The sequence below is a fragment of the Canis aureus genome, chromosome 5, assembly GCF_053574225.1.
Source record: "Canis aureus isolate CA01 chromosome 5, VMU_Caureus_v.1.0, whole genome shotgun sequence".
NCBI lineage: Eukaryota > Metazoa > Chordata > Mammalia > Carnivora > Canidae > Canis > Canis aureus.
Window position 1 is genome coordinate 74,740,707 of NC_135615.1, and position 23,348 is coordinate 74,764,054.

The 23,348-nt window shown below is 55.2% G+C and overlaps 1 protein-coding gene across 4 annotated transcripts; it reads right to left on the bottom strand.

Annotated features, from left to right (window-relative positions):
* Positions 1–865: 865 nt before the first annotated feature.
* Positions 866–16,323, bottom strand: EXTL1 (exostosin like glycosyltransferase 1). Of its 4 annotated transcripts, XR_013380500.1 has the most exons (12): positions 14,631–16,318; positions 8,560–8,650; positions 8,178–8,285; positions 7,246–7,365; positions 6,539–6,671; positions 6,245–6,351; positions 5,387–5,476; positions 4,470–4,556; positions 3,719–3,879; positions 2,305–2,488; positions 1,882–2,177; positions 866–1,692 (listed from the first exon to the last, which is right to left on the bottom strand). XR_013380500.1 is itself a non-coding variant. In XM_077899032.1 (11 exons), exons 1-11 carry the CDS (start codon positions 15,404–15,406, stop codon positions 2,007–2,009), a joined length of 2,028 nt encoding a protein of 675 aa, XP_077755158.1. In that variant the 5' UTR covers positions 15,407–16,318; the 3' UTR covers positions 866–2,006. The 4 variants fall into 4 exon arrangements, 3 of the variants coding, with proteins under 3 accessions (XP_077755158.1, XP_077755159.1, XP_077755160.1); XM_077899032.1 differs by having other exon boundaries at positions 866–2,177; XM_077899033.1 differs by having other exon boundaries at positions 866–2,177; positions 2,317–2,488; positions 14,631–16,313.
* Positions 16,324–23,348: the final 7,025 nt, after the last annotated feature.

The window sequence follows — 23,348 nt, forward strand, 5'->3', positions numbered from 1 at the left end:
GCTTGGGAGTGTGAGGCAGGGGACTGCCGCTAGCTGTATTCTATTCCACCCCAATCTCTGGGGAAGTGCCCTTCTCCCCTGCAGGCCCCAGGAACCTGGATCCTTACACCTCTCTCAAGAGACAATGTGCTCCACTTTTCCAGATGAGAACACCAAAGCTCAGAGAGGCTGAGTGTCTGAAGTCACACAGCCACTGTGAAGCAGGTCTAGGGTTTCTGCCTCAGTCACCCAGGCTTCCCTCTACAGCAGGAGCTGAAAACCCTCTGGGCTGCATGTTGGTCCAGTGCGAGCCCTTGGGCTGGCAGTGCCCTCCACAGGTAAGGGCCCGCTGAGGCAGTTCGGTGTCTGGGTGCCAAAGCCATGAGTGCCTCTCTCTTGGCTGGACCTGGCACTCAGAGCCCTCCCCGTCCTGGGAAGGCTGCCTGGGCCACAGCTGTGTGCTTCCTCACCCACCTCCAACTGTTCTTGACCCGGGGCCAGAATGCCTTCCCTCCTAACTCCCAGGCGCCCCTCCACCTCCAGTAGCCCCATGACTCCCAAGAGAGTCCTTTCTGCACCCCAGCTGTGATTGGTTCCAGGGAAGACCTGAGACCCGAGTCACCCAGCGGCCAGAGGTCAAGCTGGAGGATGGGGTGGGAGGCCTCAGAGAAGCCCTGGGGGACAGCATGTTCTGACCGGCCAGGGTGAGCTAGTCACGAGAGTTTCCAAAGCTGCGAGGCCATCAAAGCAGGAAAACACCTGACACCCTGGACCTGGACTGGCCCCATCACCCCCACCTCACTTGAGTCACCCCATTCCCAGGCGAGCCCTGAGTTCCCCCTCCCCCGTGCAGCTGCTGTGGGGGTATTTATAGCTCGAGCGAGCGTGAGGGGCAAGGACACACGCTTTATTTCGGAAGTGATAATTCCAGTTCCAGGTGGATGAACCCTGGAGAACCCAGCATCCCTTCCCCCACTCAACTGTCACGGCCAGGGCACCCCCGACAACACATCTCCCACCCAGCCCACCTAGAATTGGCTTCTTAGTCTTGAGAACGTGGGCCAAAGGAGTGGGGCTGTTCTTTCAAATTCCTCCGTCGGTTTTTCAGACCTCAGGCTGCACCCCACCAACACTACATCCCCTTGCCCGGTCACCCCTTGACCGAAGGGGGGCGTTTAGAGCTCCAGTCCCTTTCCGGGAGGAGGGAGCGCGGCGCGGCGCTGACCTCTAGTGGTCGCGGCTGGTAGTGCAGAACCGAGGCGGCCGCTGGCGCTCGCACCCTCTCCCTCCCCAGGCCCAATTCCCCGGCCCGACCGGGAAGGAAGCCCCGAAACTGGCTTCTCGGCGCCTCTTTGTGCGAAGATCGCGCCTGCCAATGCAGGCATCTGTGGGCAGCTGCGCCACTGCCAAACTAGGAACCCCGGGGGTGGGGGGTAGAGTTCGGTCTCGCTCGGCACCTGTCCACATTCCCGACCGCGGCACAGGGCCAGGTACGCAGCTGGTGTCGTCTGTTCATCGAATATTGGTGAAGCACCTGCCAGGCCAGAGAGGAGAGGACATGCCCCACCCACCGCGGGGGCTTCCAGGCTAGTCCTGGGGCCTGACCATGTACCTTGCAAAGCAGCATGAACAGTGAGAAACACCCGACTGTGAAAGCGCAGAGGATCCGGGTCGGGGATGGGGGTCAGGCAAGCCCGTGGAGGAGGCGAAGATCTGAAAGACAAGTAGAAGTCAGCTCCCACGGGGGAGCGGAGAAAGGCACTCCCGCCAAGGGTGAGCGATGGCTGGGGCACAGCCAGAGCAAGCGCTTTGCACCTGTGACCTGCCCGGCAGCGGCCTGGAGGGTGCGGGAGGCCCCCGCGCCTCGGGGTGCAATGGCTGATTGGGCAATAGGGATCTGACCTGTTGGCTAATTGGCAGCCTTGATTGGATCTCCAGATGTGCCAGGGATGGGGGCCGCCGACCCCCCCCACCCCCGCAGATGCAGTGCCCCCTGGGAGCAGGCCTGGGGCCTGGGCCGCTCTCTCCTAGGGTTTCTCCAGGCTGCGATACTTCTTGCGGAGTACGGACACGGGGTCTTTGAAGAGTACAGGGTCCAGACGGAGGCGAGAGGAAACCAGGGGCATGTAGCCAAACTCCTCTGCCATCTGATTGATGCAGTCCCGGGCTGGCGGCTGCTGTTCCGAGGCCCCAGGCGCCTAAGGGGGAGGGGAAATGGGTTGGAGGTCTTCTCTCCTCCTTCTGGACCCACCCTCATGCCCCCATACCCTGCTGCAATAAAGGATTCGGATTAGACAGGAAATCCCTTCCCCTCCTAGTGCCAACCTGGATCCTCACCAGTGGAGGCCTAGCCTCTGGATGCTGCTTCCCATAGGGCACCTTGATAGGGGGCAGCTTGGTGACAGCTGCTACTAGGAAGTTCATCAGGACATCCACACAGGTGGGTGCTTCATCTGCCAGGGTTCTCAGAAACTTGGGCAGGGAGTGGGTGAAGAGGGTGTGATAATACCTGCGCAAGAGGAGATGACAGGGAGAGGCTGCAGCCTAATTCACCACCACCCCTCCCTGCCAGGCCCCAATCTCTCCCAACCTCACTCTCCCTTTGACTTCAATCCCCATGCCTTCTTTAGAAACCCCTGCTCCCATCTCAGCCCTGGCCACCTCAGAGAGCCCACACCAGAAATACAAACCTCTACTCTGCTGTGCTCTGTGGTTTGTCTACAGCAAATGGTGTGTACTCCCTGCCCCCATCCCTTCCAGCTCCTTGGGGCTCCCACCCCTGGGCTCTGAGGTCTGAACTTGGCCAGAATGAGGTGGGGGATCAACTGGTTCCAAGGCCACTTAACATGGCAGGCCCCAAAGACCAGCCTCAGGAAGTCTGTGGATTAACCAGACTGATACTGCTCTGGGTGAGCCTTGCCTCTGAGAGAACAACCTAGGCCCACCCTGCAGACCTTAGGGGTATTTTTCACTCTGCTAAGAATTCCCTGCAGAGCTCCTAGGGAAGTCTATCAGAGGTTCCAGGTTACACATAATTAGTTTAAACACATCTCAGCAATCCCTCTAAAGGGGCCTCCCAGAATTCAGTCCCTACCCCAAAGACAGGCCCTTCAATCAACTTCTGGAAGGACTGGAACAGTTTCCAGCTCATCACACACACATTTATAAAGCTTTAGGACCGGGACGCCTGAGTGGCTCAGTGGTTGAGCGTCTGCCTTCGGCTCAGGGGCATGATCCTGGAGTTCCAGGATCAAATCCCACATTGGGGTCCCTGAAGGGAGCCTCCTTCTCCCTCTGCCTGTCTCTGCCTTCTCTCTGTGTCTCTCATGAATAAATAAAATCCTTTAAAAAAAAAAAAAAAAAGCTTTAGGACCATTCTCTTATCACCACCATCACCAAACCAAACCCAAATCTGTAAGCTCTACAAGACTCTATTTAAAATAACACTAGCTACCATTTGTTGACCATCTGTGCACCAAGGCCTTCATAGGGTTTTCTCATTTGATTATCACATCAGCCCTGTGAGATGAAAACATTCTACAGATAAGGAAACTGAGCCTCACAAGAGGTGAGGCGACTTGCCCATCACACAACTGGGATGTGGCGGATCTGGGCCTTGAACCTGGGTCTCTGAGCTCTAGGTTGACTGCTGTGTTCACTCTCACGCCACCCTGCTCATGATTCAAAGAGGGCGGGGTCTCTGGCCCTCTGCTCCCAGAGCCAGGGCTGCCACCTGTACCTGTGGTAGAAGGCAGCTGATGTGAGAACCATGGAGAACTCGTTGGTCCTCTCAGCCGTGTAGCCCCAGCCACCCTGGGCCTCATCCCAGAAGTGACTCCACGTCAGAAAGCCCACCATCCGCTCAGGGAAGCTTTGCCACACTGCAAAAGCAAAGTCCACCTGGAGAGACATTTAAGTGAGGTATGAGGAGGGACTTCCCCACCAGCTGGGAACAAGATACGGAGGCAACAGGACGCCTGGGTGGCTCAGGGGTTGAGCGTCTCCCTTTGGCTCAGGTCTGATCCTGGAGTCCTGGGATCGAGTCCCACATGGGGTTCTCTGCAGGGAGCCTGCTTCTCCCTCTGCCTGTGTCTCTGCCTCTCTCTGTGTCTTTCATGAATAAATAAAATCTTAAAAAAAAAAAAAAAAGATCCGGAGGCAAGGCCAGCCTGGCAGAGGGGACTCAGAGGAGAGGAGACAGGAGCATGAGTTTCCAGGAGTGCTGGGGGCGGGGGTGGGGTGCCCATCTAGGAGCTAGGAACAATGCTTTCTCAGCTGGAGCTGAGAACTGTCTTCAAGAGTCTGCTGAAAGCTTCCAGAGATTGCTAAGGAGGAGGCTGATTGGCTCCCTTGAGTGGTGTCTACAGTTGGAAGCTGCACCTCTATGCTGGCACCTCGATGCTCCTCCCTGCTCTGGGGACCCGAGGGGCTGCCCGGGCCCTCTGGCTCTGTCCCCGCCACACACTGGGCTCCTCGCGGCCCGTCCTCACCTCACTTGTGGTAAGACTGCTGTGTGCATCGAGGCTGAGGATGGCATCAGTGCTGATGGCTCGGTGAGGGAAGAAGCGATCACTGACCTGTAGTGGGGGGGAGGTGAGGCCAACTCAGCCGTGGGAACGCTCCCCAGCCTCCCACGGTGCCCGTCTAAATATCTGCTGTGCAGAGCCCCTGCACACGTGGTGTAGAAGGCAGGGCAGTGGAAGCAGCCTGGCTGCCTGGAACTGGGACCTGGAACTCGCTGCAGCTCTCTGCACTTCAATTTGCCCCCTGGTAAAATGGGGCAGATGGTATCTAGGGGCCCTTCTAGTTCTGACACCTCAGGATTCCTCTCGTCACATGACATGTTCACCTCAGCCCTGGGAGGGGTTGTCAGACATCCTTCATTTGAAGGAAAGGCATCCAGAGAGATGAAGGGACTTGCCCAGAACCACGCAGCAGGCAGGTGGCTCATCCCATCCCGGGTTCTCAGAAGCCACCCTCCTCTGGCTCGACTGGCTGCCATCTGTCCTCATTTCCTCAAGATCCCACGTTTCTCCTCTAGCTCATCCAAGACAGCCAACACACTCCCTCTGCCTTCTCTCATCACATAAAACGCCAGTTCTCTGGAAGCACAATCCACAGGGGCCAGGGATGGAAGCGGATCATTTCTACTGGGCCTGTAGCTGAGACCACGACAGACAGCCCACCACCCACTCCAGAAAGCTCTTCCACACCCACACGGTGCAAGCAAAGTCCACCCTGGGGAGATACTTAAGTGAGTCATGAGGAGGGACTTCCCAGCCAGCTTCAAGCCTGATGGAAGTTCAGATTTGGCTCAGGCTCAAGCAAAGCACCCTGTGTGTGCCCTCCCGGTTCCCCCACATGCAGGGGCTGGAGCCCTCCCTCCGCGCCCCTCCCCACTCCTCACCTTCCTCTGCCCGGCCAGGACTGTCAAGGGCACTGTTGTCTTGGGCCACCTGGGTGGAAGTGGCTTCTCACTGCTCCAGAGAACCAAGATCTAGGAGGAAGAGGGGGTGTATTGGGGAGTCTGGGAGAGTTTAGTTGGAGCCAAGGCCCTCTCTTCACTGCCCTGTTTTTGCCTCTGGGCTTCTGGAAGGTTCCCGGTGACAGGAAGGTAGCTACCTATAGCATCAGAACTGGAGAGAGTCAGTTGTGGTGGCTCCTGGCCTGGGCCCTGACCCCTCGCTCCATCCCCATCTTCCCTCAGAGGCTTTCTTTCTCTTCTGCTCCTTCATAGCATTGGCTGCTCAGCTCAGACGTCCCATCTGTGGAGCTGCTCTGTCTGTCCTGGGCTGAGGGCTGAGCTAAGTGCTTCCCTCCCCTGTGAGTCCTCTCAAGAGTCTATGTGGCTCCTCTGGAAGTGGGATTTGACAGCTTGTGCCAGGAAATGCTAACTGAATCTGAATCTGGGGCGGAAACCTTTCTGGCTTTTTCTCTGCATCCTCAGCATCAAGCCCACGGCTTGGGTGGGCTTGATGACTGACGGGTGAGCGCGTGAATGCATGTGTGTTTACCTCTCCAGCCTCCCCAAGGGGTACCTGCTTTTTAGATGATTTCATCAGTTTCCACGAGGGATGGAGGGAGGGGCGGAGGGGGAGGAAAGGAATAAGAACCCTGGGACTTAGAGGAAGGCAGTGATGGCACTTGAAAGCCCCTCCCGTGTCTCCCCCCCCTCCCCCAAATGTGTGGTTACGCTTGAGGTCTCCATGTCTTTCCCTTGCCCCCACCCTGGATCCCAGGACCCCAGCTGGAAAAGGGGACAGACCTGGGCACAGTGCTGGGAGCCTGCCACCGCCTGGATGAGCTTCAGCGGGGGCTGGCCTGGGGCCCCCACCCAGATCAGGGCGCTGAACCGGCCCACAGGCCGAGAGCCTGGGGGAATGAGACACAGGCTGTTAGGGGAGGAGGGGACAGGACCCCCGAGGAGGGACCTGAGCTGGGGACTCCAGGAGCCAGGAGAGACGCTGGAGAATCAGGGAGGGGTTGGCAGGGCTCTATATGGATGAGGCTGGAAAGAGTTGGTGAGGGGACTTCAAGGTGTCCCCTCCCGAGGGCATACCCCGTTGTAGGTGGTAGAATGGGAAGTCTGAGGGGCTTGTGGAAAACGTGGGCAGGGCCAGGAGGGCGCCTGGGGGGCTGTTCCACAGTAGCGAAGGGTGAGCAGATGCTCCGAAGATCCGGTCCTGAATGATCTGTGAAAGGAGAGAGGGCTGTGCTGAAGGAGTGGCCGGTGTGGCCGAGGGCAGGGTCGGGGAAGTGTGGACCTGGGAGCCCCCCTGCCCCCCTTCCGGCTCCTGCGAGGGCAGCAGCTGCATCCCTGTCCGAAGGGTTCAGGTCCAGAAGTCCAGAGTGGGGGACACTCGGTGATGGTGTCAGGAGGCGGCAGATGGTGGTGAGCTTGCTGCCCCCCTTCCCTTCCTCACTCACGGCAGATGTTGCTAACAAGTCGTGAGATTCTTTCCAGACCCAGACTCCCCTTTAACACAGCATCCCAGGCAGCCGCTGCCCATCACCTGGGCTGCCAACTTGGCACGTGCTTCGGAATCTATTGGCCAGAGCTGTACCCTCTGCTGATGGGGAAACTGAGGCAAAGTGTGGAAGAGTGAAGAGGGAACTTGTCCAAGAGCTCAGAGCCAAGTCTCAGATTCATCCCAGAAGCCTCTTCAAGGGGGAAGGAAGTCCAAACAGCGGGGAGCAGTGTGGAGAGGGAACCGGGCTGAGGCAGGAGCCCAGCACCAAGGCCCCCATCATGGAGGTCCCCCTCACCTCCAGAGTGGTGTGGATGACTTTCTCCACTGAGGAGAAGTAGGCATCCCACAGAAACTGGGTCTGCTGACGCAGGGCAAGGACCCTTGTGGGGGGCATCTCCTGGAGGGCAGCAAGGACCTGAGGCACAGAGGGAGGAAGGAGAAGGCACGGGGCCCTGTAAGGCTCTGACTCTGAAGAGGGAGCACCTCGGTGGGAGGTCTGGGAACCAGAAGCTTTCTCCCCACGGTCTTCCACGTGGGTTAGCAGCAGCCACCCTTGGCCAAGTCCCAGGTAACTTAGCAATTAAGAGTTCAAGGGTCACACACAGCTGGCCCTAGATGTCACTTAGTAGCTGTGTGACGGTGGACAAACTACTCAACCTCTCAGTCTGTGTCTTCATCTGTGAAGTGGGGACGATAACAGTACCTGCCCCATGGGTGGCAGTGGGGAGTAAATTAGATAATCACATTAAGTGCTTAGCATGTGGTAGAGGCTCGGTGACTGGTGGCCGTTATTAACAACCATACCGTCCTCACTTCTCAGGGGGTTCAAGCTTATGCATGTTTTTTCATAGCCAGGAGAAATTAGTTTCATCAGCTGGAAAAGGTCACCGTGCATTTTGCTTTTCCTCCCCGGCCTCTATGGAGATACTCAGATTTTGGATTTTTTGTGGCTTTCCCTTGAACTGGTCAAGTCATGGGCTGGTCCCACAGACATCATCTGGTCTAACTTATCCTGTTGTACAGATTGGGAAACTGAGGCTAGGAAAGGCTCAGGACTTGCTCTGAGAACTGTCAGGAGTCTCTGCCTCTCTCTGAGCCTATGGGAGCCCCAGAGGCTTGGGGATTGGAGCAAAACCATCAATATACACGTAGAGTGAGGACTGAGCGGAGCCCGGGGGCCGAGATCCCAGGCCCTTTCCCCTCCCCGTGGCCAGGGCCCTGAGCCACCTGAAATGGGAGCCTCTTGTCTGCTACAATGGCAGCCTTGGTCCAATCGATGACTTCGGAGAACGGCAGCTCCCACCGAGGGCTGAGCAGCACAGGGATGCAGCCAGCCTGGGGAAACGGGGCGTCACTGGGGAGCCCAGTCCTGTCCTACACACCTTCCCCTCCCCTAGTTCCAAATTAGCGGCTGCTTCAGTTGGGGGCAAGGGGCAGAGAGGGGAGAAAGTGTTTTCTGGGGTGCTGGGTCATTCTGCAGAGGGTGTGGTGAGCGTGGGTGTAGCAGCTCACTATGCCTTCCCATCGGCCTGGGCCCACAGTGGCCTGTCAGCTCGGGCGGGGGTGGGGGGGTGGGGGGGTGGGGAGGATGCCCAGGTTGGGGCTGTACCTGCAGGGCTTGGAGGAAGTGCAAGGCTTCTGGACGGTGGCCAGGGATGACGCAGAAGGTGGCATTGGGTAGCGTTGCCCCAAGGGGGGTCCTAAGGAGGTACAGGAGGGGGTCCTAAACATATGAGGCCTGAGACAGCTGCCCTTCACCCCACCCGGTTCCCTGATGGCCTCCAGTGTCCCCCCTCCAACATTCCCATATTCATAGTGTGCAAGCCCATCACCTGGGGTTCATATGTCAGCAAACACTCATGCATGCACACAACCACGCACTGAACCTGGACACAGACACCAGCTTCACACCTGCCCCTCACCCACGGTGGCCTAGGAGGCGGGAGCCCTGGGTTCTAGTTCTGCCTCTGCACTCCCGGGTTCAGGCATCTCCCCCTGCTCTTCTCTGGACCTCGGTTTCCTCACGTGCAAAATGGGAGGTGGTGGGAGCCGCTGTTCCCAAGGCCTGTCTGACGCGGAGAGGCACGGTCTGCCCGCCCACTGCTCTGCCCCACGCAGATTCTCGGGCAGCCCTCACCTGAGTGGCCTCCTGCCCTGCTTCCCCCCCCCCCATCCCGGGAGCCCAGGCCCATGAAAGGCTCTTCTGTCAGGAGGTGGGCTGGGCCCCCAGCCTGGAACCGCACAGGAAGCCACTGCCCAGAGGCCCCCTCGCCCAGAGGACAGGCCTCCTCTGTTCCTCCCACCTTCTCCCCCCAACCCCAGGGCCACACTCAGACTGTGTGTGTTTGTGGGGGGAAGGGCTTGAATCCCAGCCTCCTGAGAGCCCCTCCCTGGGACTGCCCACCCGGGGAAGCAGTGCCCAGGACATAGCTCCTAGGAGGTGCGGGGAGGGCGTGGAGGGAGCGGGACTCCTGGAATCACAGGCCTGCTCAGAGTGGGACTGATGAACAGAGCCCTCCTCAGCTACAGCCTCCCTGGCCTGCGTCTGAACCATTGAACAGATGGAGAAACTGAGTCTCAGAGAGACCCAAGGACTCCAGCTTAGGGTCTCAGAAAGGGTAAAGGCAGAGCTGGAACTAGAACCAGGTAGGCTAACTCCCACCCCTGGGTTATTTGAACTACCCCGGAACTGCGGCTCAGGGGCGTCCCAGGGGTTGTCTCCTGCCTTCTGTCTGCTGCTCAGGTGGTCACCAGGCTTCTCCCGGAAGAAGCCACATATTAAACACCAGGACTTTCTCTACTGCTTTGGTGCCACAGCACCAGCCGGTCACAGCCCTCCTCCCCTCCCCAACAAAGCCCTAAGTTCAAGGCTACTGAGAACCCAGAGACAAAGCGCTTTCTGAATAAACTGTACTCATCGGTCCTCCGTAACCTCCACTGTTCTGGACTCTGTGTCTCTGCACATGCGCTCCCAGCCTGGAGCACCTCTCTCTGCCTTATGGCCCAGGGAATTCCTCCTACTGGTTCTTTTTCTTTTTAATATTTTATTATTTATTCATGAGATACAGAGAGAGAGAGAGAGGCAGAGACACAGGCAGAGGGAGAAGCAGGCTCCATGCAGGGAGCCCGACGTGGGACTCGATCCCAGGACTCCAGGATCACGCCCTGGGCTGAAGGCGGCGCTAAACTGCTGCACCACCCAGGCTGCCCCCTCCTACTGGTTCTTAAGGTCTAAGCCCAAACCTCACCTTCTCTGGGAAGCCCGCCTTGATCTTCCCAGAGATGGCTCCCTCCTCTCTGCTCCCACAGCCTCCGTGTGCGCTCAGCAAGAGTGAGCCCTGTCGACCTTCACAGAGCACCATTCTAAGTGCTTTACATGTGTGCACGCCCTCACTCACTGTCACAGCACTCCCTCAGAGACCGGGGGCCTACGCGGTTAGTCCTCTGCTTTACAGATGAGGGAACGGAGGCCTAGAGAGGCCTCGCAGCTCCCAAGTAGAGGGGCCAGCAAGGCAGCTTGCAGCAGGTCTCTGCGTAACAACGTGGATCCCAACTGGTGACTTGCCTGCCTCTCCCAAAACACGGAGCACCCGGGGCCATGTGGTCCTCACCTCAGCATCCCCGGGGTCTCGTGGAGCCCCTGGCAGAGACAGGTAGTGGCTGCTGCCTGGTAGTGGCTGCTTGGTGTGCAATAAAGGATGGGCCCGGGACCAGTGGGCCAAATGTCTGAAAGGTCAGTCTCAGCACCAATCCTAGTAATGGGTCTGGATGAGAGTGGCCAGCGGGTGGCCTTGGGAGATGCTGAGATCCCCATCGGCAAAGGCAAATAAGCAGAGCTGATGAGCACCTGCCTTTGTATGTTTGCCTGCGTGTGTGTTATGGAGGGGACACCACAGTACCTGCCAATGAAGTCTCAGGGTTCGGTCACCATATAAGGTGTTGTCACAGACTCAGTGCCTCAGCCCCAATGATGGAGTCAGTGTGGCTCCACCATGGCCCCATGTCTCCACTGGGCTCTCTTGTGGCCTGGTTATAGGCAGGGCCACATCGTGACTTCCATGTATCCCAGGCACTTTGGCCTTTGGGGCCCCTCTGCCATAAATAAATTAAATAGATAAATAAATAAATAAATAAATAAATAAATATATATATATATATATATATATATTACATTTGAGGGGCGCCTGGATGGCTCAGTTGGTTGGGCATCTGCCTTCAGCTCAGGTCATGACCCCGGGGTCCTGAGATTGAACACCATGTCGGGTTCCCTGTCAGTGGGAAGCCTGCTTCTCCCTCTCCCTCTGCTGCTCTCCTTGCTTGTGTAATCTTTCTCTCTCTTAACTAACTAACTAACTAACTAAATACTTCAAAAAAATTACATTTGATAACTTTGTTGATATAAAAACATGCACATTGGGATGCCTGGCTGGCTCAGTCGGTGGAGTGTACAGCTCCTGATCTTGGAATTGTACATCTGAGCCCTATATCAGGTGTAGAGATTACTTAAAAATAAAATCTTGGGGTGCTGGGTGGCTCAGTCAAACATCTGCCTTTGGCTCAGGTCATGATCCCAGGATGCTGGGATGGAGTCCCCAATCAGGCTCCCTGCTCAACAGGGAGTCTGCTTCTCCTCTGCTCCTCGCCCCCTGCTCGTGCTCTCTCTCTCTCTCTCATGCTTTCTCTTTCTTTTTTTTTAAATTTTTATTTATTTATGATAGTCACACACAGAGAGAGAGAGGAGGCAGAGACACAGGCAGAGGGAGAAGCAGGCTCCATGCACTGGGAGCCCGATGTGGGATTCGATCCCGGGTCTCCAGGATCGCGCCCTGGGCCAAAGGCAGACACCAAACCACTGCGCCACCCAGGGATCCCGCTCTCTCTTTCAAATAAATAAATCTTTAAAAGTAAATAAAGAAAAATAAAATCTTAAAAATAAATGAAAACATTAATATTGTATATTAAAGCATTTTCTTCTACTTAAAGGTACATGTTTTTCTTCTGATTTTCAAACAAATGAAAATGTTTTCCTGGGTGCCTGAAAATACCATGGGTCCCAGGCATGGTGCCTCCTATATCCAAATAAGACAAAACAGGGGGAAAAAAAAAAAAAAGACAAAACAGGGAACTTTAAAACATGCATTGAATTTACCTTAAAAAAAAAAAAGCCCAAGTTGGGGAGAGCATATACACTCGTTTGCACACACACAGAGCACTTCAGAAAAGACATGAGAGAAAGTAGAAATGGTGTTTGTCTCCAGGAAGGGAAACTGGGTGGCCAGAGACAGGGGTGGGAGGGAGTTTTACTGTACACCCTTTTGTGCCTTTGGAATTTCATACCATGCGAATGAATCCCCTATTCATAAAAATAAATAAATAACAATTTAAATGGGTGGAGGTTTATTCCAAAGCAACAGGAGACTGTTCACCAAAGGTGGAAAAATATGGGCTTTGGAACCAGAAGTATGGGGTTTAAGCCCAACCCCACTGCTGCCACTACCGCAGCTGCCCCATCAGAAACCCGAGGGAGGCCCTGGTGAATCAAGGAGCTCCTCACCAAGGGGCCTCGGCTGGCTCTCTGAGCCTCAGTTTCCTGTTCCCTGAAATGGGAATAACAATACTTCCCTTGAAGGGTGCTGGAGGGTGCATGACAGTGGTTGGCACAGCACTCAGCCCAGGGCAAGCTCTCCCCACGTGCTCGCTTCCTCCTCCCCCTCTCCCCCTCCTCACCAGCCCAGTGAATGTGGGGCAGTGGCCGTGGGACAGTGGCAGGGACTGTGAATTGCCTCTTTCTCTGGCCAGTACTTGCTTATTCAGGCCACCTTCTGGGGGCTCCCCTGTGGCTGGTGGCCTCTGTCTCTTACTCTGTCCCTCCACTGTCTGGCTGGTTCAGGCAGCTGGCTGACACCTTCGGGGAACCTAACCTCAAGCTACTCCAGAGATTACAGGCCTGTCCCTTGCAGGTGGGCTGAGGCCAGACACAGCTTCTGAAAGTTCAGAGGACAGAGGCTGCAGGCATTGCACCTGGGACAGAAACTCATCAACAATGACTCTCTGGGGGTGGCCCACAGCAGTTTGAAAGCCTTGACCAATTCTGGCTAATTTGGGATCGATCTGTAAACACTCAGTGAGTCAACAATTCACCTACTATACGCAGCTCCCTAACTTCCAGCTTCTCAAAGAAGTTCAGACTGAAATAGCTTTCAGATTCACCAGTCACCAGCTGCAGAGAACGGGAATTAAAGTGAGCTGAAGGAACTTCCTATAAGCAAGAATAGCTAAGAGCCTAATCAGAAACTTGAGGGGGGGGCCCCGTGGTGAGCCAGAAAACTTGTTCACTGACCGTAAGTCCTGTCTGGAGCTCCAAGCCTCAGGTGCCTGGGGCGGCCGGGGGGGGGGGGGGTGGGGGGGTGGGTGATCCCTGACTTTTCAGATCATGCCCAGGACACCTACTAAGAATGCATCTCCGCAGAAGGGCCTGGGGGCCAAGGAGACAACATTGCATTCCTACCCCTGGCTGTGGGGCTCCCTGGAGGCCATGTGCCTTCAGGAGGTAGAGGGATTGCATTCCCGTGGGAGCCCTCTGGCTGAGAGAAGCCCCTGAGAAGCAGAGGCAAAAATGGAGCTTGGCCACGTGAAGAATTCCTAGGGGGGAGGTGGAGCTGAGAATAGCCCGTGTTGTTCTAGCAGAGCACAGGGGGATACCTGAGGGAGGGAGCAAGGGAAGGACACCAGAGTGACAGGTTCCAACTCAGGTCTGCCCCAGAGATGGAGCAGGAACACTCGGCCGCTCGGGCCCTGGACAACCTCAAAAGGCCTTGAGATCCTGTCTGCCCAACCAGCCTTTGGACACCTCCGGCCTTCCAGGGAGGGGTGCAGAAGGGTTGGGGTGCTTAGAGGTTAACTGGTTTATCACCTGAGGTCACTCCAACTAACCCAGGGAGAGGAATTTCTGAACAACTCTCCCTGTCCCATAGGCCACCATGCCCCTTCCATGTCTCCAGGCAGCTGCGCTGATGGGAAGTTCTCCTGTAGGTCTGACCTCATTCATATTTGCTGTTTCCTTAAGGGATTAATCCCCCAAATTAGATACAAGAGCGGCTTCCATCGGAGACCAGTCCTTAATCACCATGGCTCTGAGGCATTTGATGGGTTGATCATAAACTCTTGGTTAAAACTCAGAATTCTAAAGCTGACAGCTTTGCCAACAGGCAACTCTGGATTTCAACACTGGCTGTGCTCTTTCTGTCTGGACGGCTTCAGGCAAGTTACTTAACCTCTCTGAGCTTACTGTCTGGTACACAAATGATAGCAGTTAGGATGATTTTATTTTAACCATTATATATAATGTAGCACAGAGTGAACACAAAAGCCGTGTAGGTTAAAATATTAGGAGAGGAGGAATTAGAAGAGGAGAAAAAGTCAATAGGAGTGAGTCATATTTTTGTTTTTACAGATCCCCCAAGGGAGAACTCCAAAACCTACTTTGGACACCTCCTGTGGCAAAATACCATCTTGCTGGTGTTTCTCTGGGTCTACCCTGATTCTTTCCTGCTGCAGCTGAGGCCTAGCTCGTTCTCCCATCCCATCTCAATCCTGCCCTCCACCCAGGCCTCTGGGCTCACCCCCACTGCAGACCCCTCCCAGTCTTCCCCCCCCCCTCCAGGGTAAAGGTCCACTTACTGCTCGGGTCCACGGTTCTGCTCACAGCGCCCGTCCCAGGGGCAGGCAGGGGAGTCAGCGCCTGCCACGCGCCACCCGCCCCTCTCCTCTGCCAGGGCTAGCAGGGGCACCCCGGGGTGGGGGCTGTGCTGTCGCAGCTGACCAGGTGCCCCACCTCGCAATGGGTGGGCTTCAGGGAGAAGCGGCAGGGCCACATCAAAGCCAGGCCGGAAGGTGTCCACCGCGGGGCTGGCCTTGGCCACCATCGCCTGTCCCGGTGGGAAGGTCTGGGGGCAGAGGGCTGGGTGGAGACTGAGGACCAGCTGGTTCTTTCCCCCATTCCATTGCTGGGGCACCGGGCTGCACTCTCCAGCCGGGGCTTCGGGGCCGAGGAGGAGGAGGAGGCAGGCCTCATCAGGGCTGACTGAGTGGTAGCTGGAGCTCTCAATGGAAGCCAGGATCCCGCGCTGAGTGTCAGAGATAGGTCCAGCCACGGGGGACACGAATACCTTGAGGCCACCACCCCTGCACTTGGAGACATTAAAGCAAGCTCCCCAGTCACAGTGGCCGCCACCACGGGGGACTTGAGGAGGTTGAGGGTCATCTTCTGGGAGCTCCCCAGCCTGCGAGAAACTCTGCAGGAGCTCTGCATCCAGCCAGCGGGGCCAGCCTTGGGGGGCACCTGCCCAAGGTCTGGCAGGCACTGCCAGGCGGAGAAGGGGGAAGACTCTCAGGAGGACGAGGAGCCAAGAGGCCAACAGTGCCAGCCAGAGGGCCTTTCTTCTCCACGACTGCATGTGGCCACCCACAGCCAGGGCTGGGGGAAGCAGGAGGAGCAGGGGCTTGAGGGTGAGCCGCTGGAGCTGGAGTCGGCCTTCTAGTTCGGCGCCTTCATTGTACAGATGGGAAGACTGAGGCCCATTGAGAACAGGCTGCCTGTGTAAGGTCAAACGGCAACCACCAGCCAGGCACCGGGAGGCCAGGGAGGACCCGGCTTTCTGGCCTTGCCTTCTTGCAGTCAGGAATCTGCTTCCTTGGCCTTTGGACAAACAAGCCAGGCTTTGCCCCCCCCAGCAAGGCCCCCTGCCCCTGGGCACTGCTCAGGCTGATGCAATCCCTGACCACACTGCAAGGCCACGTCCTTCTGCCCTCCTGGCTGCACCCCCTGACCTTGGCCTCAGCGGAGAGGCGGGCAGTCTGCCAGGCCATGGGGGACCCGTCAGGGCTCTCACAGGAGGTGGCTTGGCCAGGGTGCGGGGCTGGACAGAAGTGGGGCTGGCCTCCCCAATCCTCCCCCTGCCTCAGCAGCCCCTCAGTAGCCCTGGCTGCCCCTGTGCCCACTGGTGAGCACTCCTGGGCTCTGGGCCCTGCGGCTGGAGCTAAAATTAGACCCCGTGCCCCATGTGGGCTCTCAGGGTCAGCTGAGGTCAAGGCCTGGGTGCAGCCGTGCCCCCTGCCTGGGGGGGCTGGGAGTGCTCTAGATCCCTAGTCCTCTCCCACCCTGCCCCTGTCCCCCAGCCTAGGCAGCTCGGCCCCTCCTCCCCCACCCCCTAGCAGCTGGGCCTGCACCCTCAGACTTAGATGAGCTATCACGGTGCAGACACCGGGACCTGGTCCCAAGCCCCTGTCCCATAACCCTAAGCCCTGCTGGTGTCTCCTCCCGCTCCCTCTCAGGGCAGCATCTGGCCGGACTAGATCTCTTTCCCAGCCTGGCTCCTCCCCTGCCAGCTCTGATTCGTTCCTGCCTGGGAGGCAGGGTCTCCACTTAACCCCTTCCAAACCAGTTTCCTCACTGGCCAATAATCCTCTTGAGCGGGACCCACACCTCACAGTTTGCCTAATTCACACATCAACCCTCCAAGGCAGAGGTTTATCACCGTCTTTTTTTTTTTTTTTTAACAAGTGAGAGTAGTGAAACTCAGAGAGGACTGGTACTTTCCGAAGATGACTAAGATGTGACAGGGCAGGGATTTGAAACCTGAACTCCTGACTCTATTCCTGGGTGCTCCCCACAGGTATGAGTGTGGGGAGTCTGTGTCAGTCAGCAGATGAGAGAGTCCACAGATGAGAAAGTGAGGTGTGAAGTGGGGGAAGGGAGTAGGTGGGATGGGGTGGGTGGCATTGGGTAAGATGCTTTCAACCATTCCCAGGTTTAGTCCCTCCTCCATCAACATCGCCCACCAAATCTCATTTCAGGCCCACTCCCGGCCCCTCTCACTCAGGTGCCCAGGTCTGCACTTGTCTGGAGCTCTGCAGGGAAGGTCTTTTTTTTTTTTTTTTAAGATTTTATTTATTTATTCATGAGAGACACACACAGAGAGAGGCAGAGACATAGGCAAAGGGAGAAGCAGCCTTCCTGTGGGGAGTCCAATGAGGGACTTGATCCCAGGACCCTGGGATCACGACTTGAGCCAAAGGCAGATGCTCAACCACTGAGCCACCCCGTGGAAGGTCTTGATGCTCACCCTCCAGTCCATGTGGTTCTGCCTGGCATTGAACTTGGCTAACCATCCACAGCCATTGAGGGGTTCCCCTGCTCAGTTCCTTGGTCTGTGCTCTGTAGGGGGAGGGGGTCAGGAATAGGTGATGTCACCCGCTGAACAATTGCTGAGGTGAAAGGGGGACACAGACCCTGGCTGCCAGGAGTCCCAGTCTGTTGGGGGAGGCTGCATGGAATCGGCCAGCCTAGAGTGAACTCTACCTCCACCTCTTAACAGCTAGGGGATGTGGGGCCTCTGTCTCCTCAGCTCTATGGAAGTAAAGAGCTTGACCGTGAGATGGTTGCCAGGTTAAATCCAGGCCTATCCCATGGGATCCCTCAACAAATGGCAACTTCCTTTTCTTGCTTGCCTTCCCCGATCTCGGATCTGACCAGGGACAATGTTTTGCTGTCCGTGGGCAGCAGGTCTGAGGGAAGAGCACAGTTCATTCACCTAGTGCCCTCAAAGTGGCCAGCACAGGGGAAACCTGGCCTCTTTGCCTAATGTCCATCACTTAGTGATGGCAGAAAGGCAGACTTTCCCTGCACGCATCAGGCTTTCTCAAGTGGAGAGGGGCCTTTGTACTTTCTGTTTGCTGCTCCCGCCATTCACCTTGCTCAGCTAACTCCACCTCATCCTACAGGAACCAGTGAAAGGCTGCCTTCCTACAGAAAGCCTCCCAGACTCTCCTCGGGCTGGGTCTGGGCCCTCCTCCTCTAGGTTCTCATGTCACTTCTTCATCCTTGTATCCCTGTACTCATTCATTCATTCATCCAACAAATACTTATTAAGTACTAAATGTGGGCCAGGTTTTGTGCCAAGCCCTAGAGATGTGACACTGAAGAACAGTAACAGTGTCAGTAACAGCTGACATTCTTTTTTTTTTTTTTTTTTTTTTTAATTCATGAGAGACACAGAGAGAGGCAGAGACACAGGCAGAGGGAGAAGCAGGCTCCATGCAGGGAGCCCCATGTGGGACTCGATCCTGGTACTCCGGGATCACACCCTGGGCCGAAGGCAGACGCTCAACCACCAGCCACCCAGGCGTCCCACAGCTGACATTCATATTACATTTACCACGTTCCACACACAACTCCAAGTGCAAGTATATTAGCTCACTTAATCTTCTCCTAGGGGCCTCCAAGGAAGGTATTGTTACCTGCATCTTACAGATGGGAAAACAGAGGCCCGGGCAGCTTGACTAACTCACCCAAATTCCCACATCTTAGCTGGGATTTGGACCTGGGCAGTCCATTCCTTCAGCCATTGCACCATCCTGTCTCTTGAGTGAGATGGGTACGCCCCCATTCTGCAGAAGGCACCTACATCCCAGAGAAACACCAGGATCCAGGCAATTACAGGATGAAGTAGCAGGGAGGGGGAAGGACAGGAGAGCTCTGAGGGCTGGAGGGGCTGCCTAACTCAGAGGGCCAGAGAAGTCAGCAGTGATGCCTGTCCTAAGACTTGAAGGACACTATAAGTTTTTTAGAAAAATCTCTGTGGCTGCTCATGTGGGAGCAGATAGGAAATGGCAGGAGTGGAGGCAAGGACTGCTTTTTATTATGGCTCTGGCGCCCCCACAAGTCACAGAGGCCCTCATTCCACAGCTCCTGCATGAGCCCCGAATGTGGGCCAGACACGTTCTCAGGGCAGGGAGCAAAGCAGACACAACCTTGGGCTCATGGAGTTCATGTTCCAGGGCGGGGAGATGGGCAGTGAACAAAACAAATAACACATCCTGTGTTATTTGGCAATAAAGCTGTGGAGAAGAGGAGGAGCTGCAGCACTTAAAGGGACAAACAGGGGAGGGCACACTGACACGCTGTCTGATGTTGGAGGTGAAGGAGTGAAGGGGGGTGTATGTGCAAAGTCAGGTCACTCCAGCAGGGCAGGGAGAAACCAGGGCACAAGTTCTGGGGGTGGCATGGACGTGTGATGATGTGAGAGGCATGATCCGACTTGTTTTTGTGGCACCACTGGACACGGGCAGAGACAGAAGCGGGGAGCCGTGTTGGCCCCAGGGAATCTCACAGAGGAGCCCCGATGGTGGCTAGGACTGGGGTGGCAGGGTGAAAGGAGTGAGAAGTCCTTGGATTCCGGGTATATTTCGAGCTAAGGCAAAACGACAGATTTGCTGATGGACTGGATGCCATCAGCAGGATAGAGCTGCCGTCAACCCAGACCAGGAAGACCAAGTAGGGAGCCAATGCCAGAGAGACAATCAGGAGTCTGGTTCTGAGGCTAGGAGTTCTGTTTCATTCACCCCTGTCTTCCCGGCACTGGGGTAATAAATAAATACTTGCTGAACAAATACTTGCTGAATGAATGAATGGATGGATGGATGGGTGGACAAAGTTGAGAGGGCTGGGAGGCCAAGGCCAGCTGGAGAGGGGTTTGGTAGAGGCCAGGTAGAGGCTCCTGCTCCTGCTCCCCCAGCCCTGAGCACCCTGGCTGGCTCCTGCCCATGTCCACACTCATGTCCACACACAGGCCACCTCCTACGGCCCTGTGGGGTGGCTCTCAGACTGGCTGGCCCCTGGGCTTGTCTGGCCTGCGATTCACATGGTTGCCCTGCGGCTTGGATAGAGGGAGAGAAGGCAGGGCATCCTGGCAGGTGGGACTGAGCTGGGCTTATTCTAAAAATGCATCGCTGGGCTCTGCTCAAAGCTCTGGTGACCTCCATTGAGCTCTTCAAGGCTCCTCAAAGCAACCAGGAGTCCCCAACCTCTACCTGGGCTCTGATCAATGGCACGGTAGCCAACACTTGGGGGAGAGGCGGGTGAGACAGGGCAGGGAGGAAAGGACAGCAGTGAGGAGGAGGAGGAGGAGGGGGAGGAGGAGGAGGAGGCCAGGGCTCCCGTGCAGTGTGGGGAGGCTTCTGGGAGCAGACAGAGATCTTTGAGGGCAGGGTTGATGCAGACCTTGATGTGGATTGGAAACTGGACGTGCTCGGGTTGGCCCCCCGGGGCTGGGGCACTGCAGGTTTTGCTTTGGGGAGCTACAAGGATGTGTCATGCTGCCTGGGACTGCCCGAGCAAGGGCTTGCTACCTGTCTGAGGTGCCAGGTGTCATACTGGCCAAGCGCACAGGTAGAAAAAGGGAGCTAACACCACTGTGTTTGATCTGAAGGGTCCCTCTTTTTTTTTTCCTTAAAAAAAAAAAAAGATATTTATTTATTCATGAGAGATACAGAGAGACAGAGACACAGACAGAGGGAGAAGCGGGTTCCCTGAGGGGAGCCTGATGTAGGACTCGATCCCAGGACCCCAGGTTCATGACCTGAGCCAAAGGCAGACGTTCAACCACTGAGTCACCTAGGCGTCCCTGAAGTTTTTTTTTTTTTTTTTTGTCCCTGAAGTATTTATTCCCTCTCTGCACCCTGGTTCTGCCTCCCTCTGATCCTTCCTTCTCTGAAATAGGCCTGAAATTTCCAGAAGGAATGTATCTAGTCTTCCAAGAGAAAGGGGCCCGGAGCATTAGCTCAGGGGCTCTTAACAAGCTGTGTGTTCCTGTGCAAGTTACTTCACCTCTCTGTGTTGCTGTTTCCCCCTCTATGAAATACTGATCATAGCACATTCTTCAAAGGCTTTCTGGGAAGAGGATTAAATGAAGTCATGAATGGACAACCTTTAACACATCATCCTGGCACAAAGCTAATGCCTAATGAATGTGTCCTCTCTCCCTCTCAGAACCAAGGTGAGCATGCACCAGGCTGTGCATATGGGGTAGATCGGGGCCAGGGCTTGGGCTTTCTCTCCTGTGCCCATGTTCTTCCTGCTGTACCTCCATCTCTGTTCAGAAAGAAAGACACTTGGAGCTCCAGGAGGTGATCACCATGGCAACCCATCTGCTGCTTCTTGTTTGCTGCTGTTTTTTCCTCCAGCTCTGAGCTTTCTGGGTGTCTCACTGAAGAATTCACAAGTGTGGGAGGCTGGAGGCCATGGAAAGCTCTGGGGTCTCAGCTCTCAGTTGCCTGAGCACTGATAACCCCAAACTGTGGTGAATCCCCACAGGACTCTATGATATCAACCCAGCTCCAGCTAAAGTGGATCCCAGACCTGGGGCAGGGCCAGGGAAGCTCCTAGGGGCTCTGGGGTTGGAAGTCAGGGAAAGCAGGTCTCTTCCACTCCCCCAGGTATAGCTATTGACCTTGGATAAGTCACACTCTTTTCCTGGAACTTCAATTTCTCTCCATCAGCCTAACATGGTAGCAGGACTAGATTTTAGAGCACAAAGATCTGAAATTCTTATTGAGAAGTAATTCTGACAGTTTGGAAGGCCGAGCCTCCCCTTTTTCATCCTAAGGACACTTGACTTTATAAGGAAAAATATACAAAACTTGGAAGCAAGGCGATGAGACAGTGTGAACTTTTATTATTCCACCGGGGCATCATCCAAGAAGCCCGCAAGGGTCATGTGACCCCCTACATATTGGGAGCCCAAACATTTTATAAGTATGAGAACTAAGACACTAAGTTGTAGAACACAAGTAAGATACAAACGATTTTTATCCAATAGCAGCAAATACACATGATTTATGACCAATAGAGATCACCCCAAAGCTTGTAAATCATGCCCTATAGGGTATTTGCCAGGTTGGAATCTGATTAACAATCTTATTCATCGACTATCCTCAACGAGTCTCCTGAACCAGCTCTGTCATCCTATAATTTCCTTATGAATGAGTGAAATACAACTTTGACACGTGCTTGCTATGCAGGGGTATAATCATTTTTTAAAAAAACACTTGGAAGATTATAATTTGACAGCTCAGTGAACCTCATTTTCCTCTCCTGTAAAATTCAAGAGGAATTCAAGGGAATTTGAGGGAGGGGCCCATACATTTGCTCTCCATATGCCGGGCACTATTGAGCTCCTTGTGTACATGATTTCATTTAGACCTCACAATAGCATTGCCAACATAGGCATCTGTTCTCCCCATTGAACAGGTCAAGTTAGTGAGGTTCAGAGAGGTGAAGTGATTGCCACAAGGCTACAGAGCCAATGCGTAAACAGAGCCTATATTTCAGTCAGTGCATCGTAGGGGCCTAATTCCTGCTCTGGAGGTTTATTGTGCAACTGGTTGAAGGAGGTAACACATGGGACTGTGCTTGGCAAACTGAACAGGCCTGTGCACGTGTAAATAACTAGAGTCAGCTGAGGCCACCTTCTAACGAGCCACACCTAGACACAGCCCAGGGTCTGAGCCTCCTCACCCCTGGGAGGTGGGTCTCTGCTTCCTGTAGGGTGGGTGTCTCTTAGCAGGAGAAATCCAGAAGGGATTAAGGTAAACAGGCATCCCCGGGCCAGCCTTTCACAAACAGGACACCATCCCTGCCTGAAACTGCAGGCTGAGTTTTCAGCCCTGGCCATTCCTCTGGGGCCTGCCTCCCCAGGACAGGGGTCTCAGGGTGGAGGCTGGCGGACAGCAGGGCTGTCCCCTGGTCATAGTCATTCTGTTCCATCCTCCTGAATGTTTCACTTGAATTAGTTCCCCTGCGAAGGCTCCAAAGCCATGCCTGGCCTCAAGGTTCCTCGACCCTCCCAGATCAGCCCACACCCAGACTCCTCCACCCCAGCCCTGAGTGCCAAGGGGTTAATTGACAGGCCAGCTTGGCAAGTGTTTACATAGCAGTTGGGCTGCTTGGAGCCCCAGGTAATTAACAGCCTGCTTTTCAAAGCCAAGGCAGGAAGATTTAGTTCTCTCCTCCCTCCCTAGGGATGCCACTTGGCAGAGTAAACACAGCTTTCTGTTGGCTCTTTGAGGAAATGCCCACAGAGGAGTGGGAGCTAGAGGCAAGAATCAGGCCTGAATAGTGGGAGCCAGGGTCAAGAAACAGGCCTGAAGGTGGGCTTAGAGGATGAAATGAAGGCAGCTCAGTCCCCATTTCTCTGGGAATCGTGGCCCTACCTCCAAAACCCGGCCCCCAACTGACGTTCCTTAGGGCCTGGCCTGCCCATCATCGCTGTAATTGATGGGAGCCCATGCAAGGGCTGGGCCCCTTACATACATCACTTCATTTATTCCCTGCCACCACTGGAAGAACTAGGTGCTTGTATCTCTGCTTCCAAATTAGGGAAGGGAGATGCAGAGAGATGAAATCACTTGTCAAAAAAAAAAAAAAAAAAAAAAAAAAAAAAAGAAAGAAAGAAAGAAAGAAAGAAAGAAAGAAAGAAAGAAAGAAAGAAATCACTTGCCTAGGGTCTCCCAACTAGTGGGTCGTAGAGCCAGGACCAAACCATGATCCATCCGACATCA